This window comes from Henckelia pumila, chromosome 2, assembly GCF_033568475.1.
Source record: "Henckelia pumila isolate YLH828 chromosome 2, ASM3356847v2, whole genome shotgun sequence".
In the NCBI taxonomy this organism is placed as follows: Eukaryota; Viridiplantae; Streptophyta; class Magnoliopsida; order Lamiales; family Gesneriaceae; genus Henckelia; species Henckelia pumila.
In genome coordinates this window covers 197,374,931-197,382,891 of record NC_133121.1, presented here as the reverse complement: position 1 = coordinate 197,382,891, position 7,961 = coordinate 197,374,931, and the positions used below count along the sequence as shown (strand labels likewise).

Here is a 7,961-nt window from a genome sequence, read left to right as displayed (position 1 = left end):
ATTATTTATACTTGCTGGGTCATTAGACTCACTATGCTTGTTTTTTTGCCAGGTGAGGAGGAGTACCTAGGGACTGAGGGGCAGGATCCTCGAGGTTGAGGTCGCTAGCGGTGCAAGGCCCTATGATCATTGCTGTTTTTATTTTAAGTTCCGCATAAGACTTGTTTTGAAATAAAGTATTTTACTATGAGTACTTTCAGTATTAGCCAGGATGTGCTTTCCCTGTGCTTGAATTTTTATGATTTGAAGTTTGTTATCGCTATTATTTCAATCGTGTGGGGTTGCCTTTATTTTCGAAGTTTATGATTATCGCAGTTTTGATTTCTTTTGTCACTTTTACTTCTTTATGTTAGAATTGCTGCGGCCTGCATGTGACAGGGTGGTTTGTTTACTTTCAAACAAGCCATGACAAATTTTTTTTAAAAATCTGTATTTGATTTATTATTTATATAGAGAGTAGAGGTTAGGGTCGTTACAGTTGGTATTAGAGCATGATCTTGATTTGGGCTGTGCCTACTTCTGGTTGCCAAAACTCAAGGGATCTCGCCTCAAAGTCTATAAGATTTATGTTTCACATATTTCTATTTGTTCAGATTAGTAGCATTAGTTTCCTAAATTATTTGAGCATGTTTAAGTTTAGATAAAATCTTTTTCTTAAGGCATGAAATTTAAATTTTTGGAATTTGAACTTGCACACAAATGGCACCTTGACGTGATCCCCATGCACCTCCACCGCCTCATCCTCCGCCCCCTCCACCACTTGATGTTGGGGCTCAGGTGCTAGCTATCCTGGCTCATATCTTAGAGCAGCATGCCGAGGCCTCGAGGGCTAGACCTAGTGCGATCTATGAGCAGTTCAGGAAGATGGATCCTAAGGACTTCTTTGGTACTACGGATCCAATGGTAGCAGAGGGCTGGATTCGCTCGCTAGAGGCGATTTTCCGTTACATGGAGTTGGGAGATGCGGACCGAGTTTGCTACATGACTTTCCTTCTCAAGGATGATGCCTCCTTGTGGTTTGAGGGTGTGGAGAAGACTGTTGATGCTACCACACTGACTTGGAAAGCATTCAAGACTCTCTTCTATGAGAAGTACTATACAGCTGAGGTGAGGGCGCAGTTGAAGAAAGAGTTCATGAGTCTCCGGCAGGGAGATCTGACTGTATCCGAATTTGTTCGGAAATTTGAGAGGGGCTGCCATTTTGTGCCATTGATAGGTAATGATGAGGCGGAAAAGTTGCAGCACTTTGTTGCGTGTCTGAGTCCTACCATTTGTAGGGATGTGATGATGGCTGAGCCAGTGGATTATGCAGCTGCCGTCAAGAAAGCTATGAGGTCCGAGCAGTCCTTGAAGGATATCAGTGCCGAGGTTCATAGCAAGAGGGCCTTCACTCATCAGGGTCACTAGCAGCAGCATGGCAAGAAGCCATATCAGGGATAGCAGAGGCAGCAGAGGCCCCAGGGGCACTATTAGGCCTAGAGACCCGCTCCTCCTAGGACTGAGGATAAGCCTATTTGCCAGACATGCCACCGTCCACACTTTGGGAAGTGCTTGAAGGAGGCAGGAGTGTGTTTCAAATGCAAGAAGCCGGTTCATGTAGCTAAAGTCTGCCCGGAGTTGAGGAGGCCCGTGCAAGGTCGAGTGTTCGTGATGCAGGCCAAGGAGGCCGACCCAGACACCATACTCATCACAGGTAACATCTTAAGTTTTGGGTTTAGAGCAGTTAAATGATTCACTACTGCATGTGATTTTAAGTTTTCTTGTTCGGGGTCAATAATTTATAGCATGTGCATGTTTGGAGAACTTGACTGTATTAGCATGCGTAGTATCTTATTTGGGATTTGGTGACTTAGAATGAGTCTAAGTAGAACTTGTGTTATTTAACTTCAATCTTTTCTGTGGATGTATTCACCGTTAATGCAGGTAGGATTGTAGTAGCTGGTGTAGCCACTAGAGCTTTGTTAGACTCGAGAGCTACACATTCATTTACTTCGGAGGCATTTACCCGTAAGCGGAGTATTGAGTGTGAAGAGCTGTTTGGTGGATTCTTAGTGACCATCCCATCAGGGGAAGAACTGTCCACGAGGAATATGGTGAAGAATCTTGAGCTCTTGCTGCAAGGGCAACCAGTGAGTGCCGATCTGATAGTGTTGCCCATGCTTGAGTTCGACTTGATACTTGGGATGGACTGGATGATGAAGAACGCTGTGGTTATTGATTTTCAGCAGCGATCAGCGATGGTCAGACCGGAGGGAAAGGAACCATTCTGGTTCGAGGCTACTAGGAGTTCGAAGAGGACTCATATTATATCTCTCATGCAAGCTAAGCAGTTGGTGCATGATGGATGTGAGGCATTCTTAGCCAGTATAGCTTTGACAGAGTTGCCAGCTCGTCCGGATGTTTTAGATGTGGAGGTGGTCAGGGATTTTGAGGATGTGTTTCCGGGCGATGTTGCAGGTATCCCACCTGATAGAGAAGCCGAGTTCTCTATCGACTTGATACCGGGTACTGTGTCAATCTCTAAGGCACCATACAGACTAGCTCCCACAAAAATGAATGAACTGAAAGAGAAGATTCAAGAGCTACTTGATAAAGGGTTCATACGCCCTAACTTCTCTCCATGGGGTGCACCAGTCCTCTTTGTGAAAAAGAATGACGGAAGTCTAAGATTGTGCGTAGACTATCGAGGATTGAATGGTGTAACAGTGAAGAACAAGTACCCACTTCCTAGAATTGAGGATCTATTTGATCAGTTACAAGGAGCTTCTGTATTTTCGAAGATTGATCTTTGTTTCGGTTATCACCAGTTGAAGGTGAAGGAGTCTGATGTGTTCAAGACAGCGTTTAGGACTCGTTATGGCCACTACGAGTTCCTTGTGATGCCGTTCGGAATGACGAGCGCACCCGCGGTCTTCATGGATCTTATGAACCGCGTGTTCCAGCCGTACTTGGAACAGTTTTTCATTGTCTTTATTGACGATATCTGATAAGTGCATTTTTTATGCATTATTTCATGTTATTTTTATGTCTATTTCGTGTGCATTCATATTATTTTTATGTGTTTTTATGTGTTTTAGTGCATGTGTGTGTATTTCACTCCTTGGGTTAATTTTGTAGGAAAATGGATTTTTGAAGAGTGAATTACGAAGCAGCCTTGATCGAAAAATCATATTTAATTTTAGAGACATTGAAATCCAATTTCCACCATTCAGATTAAATTTAAAGATATTTTGAAGCTGCTGTCCAAATTTCAGCTCAATCCGACGGCTAGATCTCGAGATATGAATTTTTGAAAATTGTCGCTCGGCGCAGATTTTTTGTACTGCGCGCGCGCGAGAATCAAGCTCGCGCGCGCGCGAGTCTGACGTACAAGCCTCTGTTTTTATGTGCTGCACGCGTGCAAGGCCTATGCCGCGCGCGCGCGCATGTTCGGGGGTCATATGTGTTCCGAAAAATCCTTATTTTGAGAGGAAATTAACTGGTAAGCGTTCCGGACCATATATATACAAGATATAACATATTTTTGGGGGTTTCGAAGTTCCAGAACACGCACAACACAGAGGAGGCGGCTACAAGGCTTGGGAGAGAAGATTTCTTCTTTATTTTCTTATTTTTATTTTTATTTTTGAATTATTATTTTTAATTATTGAGTAGTTTATTTTCAACCAAGACGGCGTGATTGAGCCGAACAAATTTATGTAGAAAACTTGGATGTTTGTTTGGGATTTTTTAGAGTTGATTTTATTTTATTGATTGTCAGATTTATAGTTGTCTTGTGAATAGTCTGATCAACTGTTTACTTGCATGTTAATCAATTCCAAATCGACAGAGGAGGTTTTGATTTTGATCACTCTGATAATTAACATATTGTAAAACCGACTAGAAATAGAATTCGGTTTCAGTGTGCGGTTTAGGTGTAAACTGAATTTTCACAATTATTTAATGCATTCAAATTTGATTAGAATTACGAAAGATTAGTTCATCAATATTTGCATTGTTTTGATTGTTCTAGAAATAGACCTTTGAACAAATTAGGAGAATTCCCGTGAATTAAGATTAAATCTGAGTTCTGAATCGACTACATGTTACGTGATTTGTTCGGTACCTACGTGTGTCTTGGTTATCTTTATTTTAATTATTTTTATCTTAAGTTATTTTTATTCGTATTTCTTAAGAAGTTTTTATTTTATATTCTTATTTTATTTAATTCAAAATATTTTCTATTATTTTGTCTAGATTAAGTAAAATAATTAAATCTTGAGAATTGACAACAGTCCATGTGGGATCGATACTTGGACTCTCAGTCCACTTTACTATTACTTGACCTGGTGCGCTTGCCAGTAGATTTTTATCAAACCGATTTAGCCGGTCAATATCCTCATTTACTCAAAGGATAGAGAGGAACATACTCAGCATTTGAGGACAATTCTAGGAGTACTCCGAGAGAGGAAGTTGTATGCTAAGTTCGACAAGTGCGAATTTTGGTTAGAAAGGGTACCATTCTTGTGTCATATTATTTCCAAGAATGGAGTGGAAGTAGATCCCTCCAAGGTTCAAGCAGCAAAGTAGTGGTCTGTGCCAAGAAGCGCATCTGAGATTCGCAGTTTTCTCGGATTGTCCGGATACTATAGGAAGTTTATCAAGGGTTTTTAATCAATTGCGGTGCCCTTGATAACATTCACCAAGAAGAATGCCAAGTTTATTTGGAAGCCAGAGTGTCAAGAGAGCTTTGATGTGTTTAAGGAAGCTCTTAAGACATCACCAGTGTTAGCTATGCCATCTGGAGAGGGAGATTTTGTGGTTTACACTGATGCTTCCAAGTTGGGACTTGGGGCAGTGCTTATGCAGCGAGATAGGGTTATCGCTTATGATTCTAGTCAGTTGAAGGAGCATGAGAAGAACTACCCTACTCATGATTTGGAGTTAGCAGCAGTGGTGTTCGCTCTCAAGATTTGGAGGCACTATCTCTACGGAGAGAAGTGTAAGATATTCACCGATCATAAAAGCCTCAAATAATTCTTCACCCAGAAGGAGTTGAATATGAGATAGCGGAAATGGTTAGAGTTGGTGAAAGATTATGACTGCGATATTAGCTACCACCCGGGTAAAGCTAATGTAGTCGCAGATGCATTGAGGTGCATACATCAGTGGTAGATGGGATTGTGAGGTTCAGAGATAGACTTTGGGTGCCCACAGGTGATTCTCTGCGAGTTAATATCATGGCAGAGGTGCATACATCACCGTACTCTATCCACCCAGGCATTACAAAGATGTATCGTGACCTTCAGCAGTTGTATTGGTGGCCGGGAATGAAGCGTGGTATCGCCTGATTTGTGTTAAAGTGTCTGACATGCCAGCAGGTCAAAGCAGAACATCAGAGACCTGCAGGATTGCTTAAGCCACTCCCTATTCCTGAGTGGAAATGGGAGAATATTACCATGGATTTCGTTGTTGGTCTGCCGAGGACAGCGAGAGGTTCGAATGCTATTTGGGTTATTATCGGTCGTCTCACTAAGTCGGCGCACTTTTTGCCAGTGAGGACGAATTTCTCCATGACTCAGTATGCGGAGTTGTATATCCGGGAGATAGTCAGACTACATGGTATCCCTGTTTCCATAGTGTCTGATAGAGATCCGCGGTTTACTTCGTCTTTTTGGAAGAGTCTTCACTCAGCTTTGGGGACGACGCTTTCGTTTAGCACTGCCTTCCACCCCCAGATGGATGGACAGTTCGAGAGGGTGATTCAGATTCTTGAGGACCTTCTGAGAGCCTGTGTTATTTACTTTCATGATAGTTGGGAGTCGAGGTTACCATTGGTTGAATTTGCTTATAACAACAGCTATCGGGCCACCATTGGTATGGCGCCTTACGAGGAACTCTATGGGAGACCTTGTAGATCACCGGTATTATGGACCGAGATCGGTGAGAGATCAGAGTTGGGACCCGAGATTGTTCAGCAGACTGCTGAAGTTGTAGCCAAGATCCGTGATAGGATGAGGACTGCACAGAGCAGGCAGAAGAGTTACGCCCATCATAGGAGGAGAGACTTGGAGTTCTCAGTAGGTGATCATGTTTTTATCCGAGTAGCTCCTTTGAAAGGCGTGATGAGATTCGGAAGAATGGGAAACTGGCTCTGAGGTTCATTGGACCTTTTGAGATTCTTGACAAAGTGCGTACGTTAGTCTATAGGGTGGCTTTGCCGCCTAATCTTGCTGGAGTACACAACGTCTTCCACGTATCCATGCTAAGGAAGTACATCTAGAATCATTCTCATGTGCTCAACCTTGAGCCTCTTCAGTTATCACCTCATATGACTGATGAAGAGAGACCTGACCGGATTATGTAGAGGCAGGAGAGGAGACTCCGTAACAAGACTATCCCGATGGTCAAGGTTAAGTGGTTGAATCATTCAGATGAAGAGGCCACTTGGGAAACAGAGGCATATATTAGGACTCGCTATCCAGAGCTCTTTGGTAAGTTCTAATTTCGAGGACGAAATTCCATATTAGGGAGGGAGGAATTATAGCACCTAGGATTTCATAATTTAAATTACATGCCTAACTTCTCTTTTTTAATAATTATGATTTTAATTGCTTGAAATTAATTGCTTAAGTTTCCTTTAAAGTTTAAGTGCTCAAATATTTTAAGTTATTTATTATTGAAATTTTTGAGACAGTGACTTCCGGTTCCGGTGTTTGGCAATGGTGGATTTCGACGGTAAATTCCAAGATTGTTATTTTAAAATTTAGTAGGGAGGTAGGAGGAAATTAGAGGAGAGTTTGAAAGTTAGAAGTTTTCGGGTATCAGAAATCATTTTCTTATTATTGCAATATTGGGCTTATATTTTAACTTTTTTAAAAGTTAGAATTTTCATAAACCCGGATTAGTAAAACCTAATTTAATATTTTTAATTTGGGGTTTTTAAAACTTAGGAATTTTATAAGTGTAAATTAGTAGGCAAAAGTTGTAGTACTTTAAAGTTGTACTTTTAAAACAACACTCACACCTACTTTTAAATACTTACACATATGCTTACACACATGTACACACTACACACTCAAACTTTTAAAACACACTTAAATCAATTTATTTTGCAAACCCTAGCCACTCAAACCCTTAGTAGCCGCCCCACTCTCTCATTTCTTGCCTCCCCTTCGGCCATTCCCTTTCTTGCAAGTTCCAGCCGCCGCGGCCGCCTTCCACCACCGCTGCCATTGCCGGAGGACCACCAAGGGAGGTGTATCTCGTGTTTGGTCAAGTTTTCCAGCCCTTTCCCCTTCCTTGGTTTGATTTCTTTGTAGTTAAGAGTGAAGGCAAGTATATGAATTTCCTTGGGCATTCAAGCTAGCTAACTATGTTCTTGAGCTATATTCTTTGCAAAATTTCAAATTGCACATGATTTTCAACATGTAGGGTTCGGTTTTACTGGAATTTTCAGTAGGGTGTTTGGTGATTTTCGAAATTTGATTGAGCATGGAGTCTAAAGTGTTGTATGGTGATTTGTGATAGGAGGCATGAGGTTTTTTGAATGCTTAATGACATTTTCAAAAATTTCAGAAGATACATGTTCTATAATTCGAAACTTTTCATGGGTTAGGGCAGATATTGAAGTGTGTTTGAAGCATTTTGATAGTTTGCATTGGGCTTGATTGAATTCCCATGAGTTTGATGAATTTTGGTGTATGTTCAAGTTTTTTTTTTTGAAATATGGTGTTGAAAGGTGGTGAGGGCTGCCTAGGTGGTTGGGTTAAGTCCTAAGAGGTGTTAATAAGTGTGTTTGGTTGTTTGGAAGGAGGTATAAGTAAGGACAAGGGGCTTGGAGGTGTTTCCTCAAGGTAGAAGTGTTGTGGAGTGATGTGTGCTTGGGGCAGGGGCTACTGATTTTTGAGCAGGGGAGGCATCAAGCGAGGTCTGGGCGTGTCTAGGGCTGGTCCTAGGTCAAGGTTACGATGTGGTGGTCG

At 41.7% G+C, this 7,961-nt stretch overlaps 1 protein-coding gene across 1 annotated transcript; it reads left to right on the top strand.

Annotated features, from left to right (window-relative positions):
* Window positions 1-864: 864 nt before the first annotated feature.
* Window positions 865-7,484, top strand: LOC140879325 (uncharacterized). Its single transcript, XM_073283002.1, has 8 exons — window positions 865-1,368; window positions 1,522-1,693; window positions 1,924-2,768; window positions 5,361-5,560; window positions 5,699-5,903; window positions 6,414-6,473; window positions 7,178-7,313; window positions 7,414-7,484. Exons 1-8 carry the CDS (start codon window positions 865-867, stop codon window positions 7,482-7,484), a joined length of 2,193 nt encoding a protein of 730 aa, XP_073139103.1.
* Window positions 7,485-7,961: the final 477 nt, after the last annotated feature.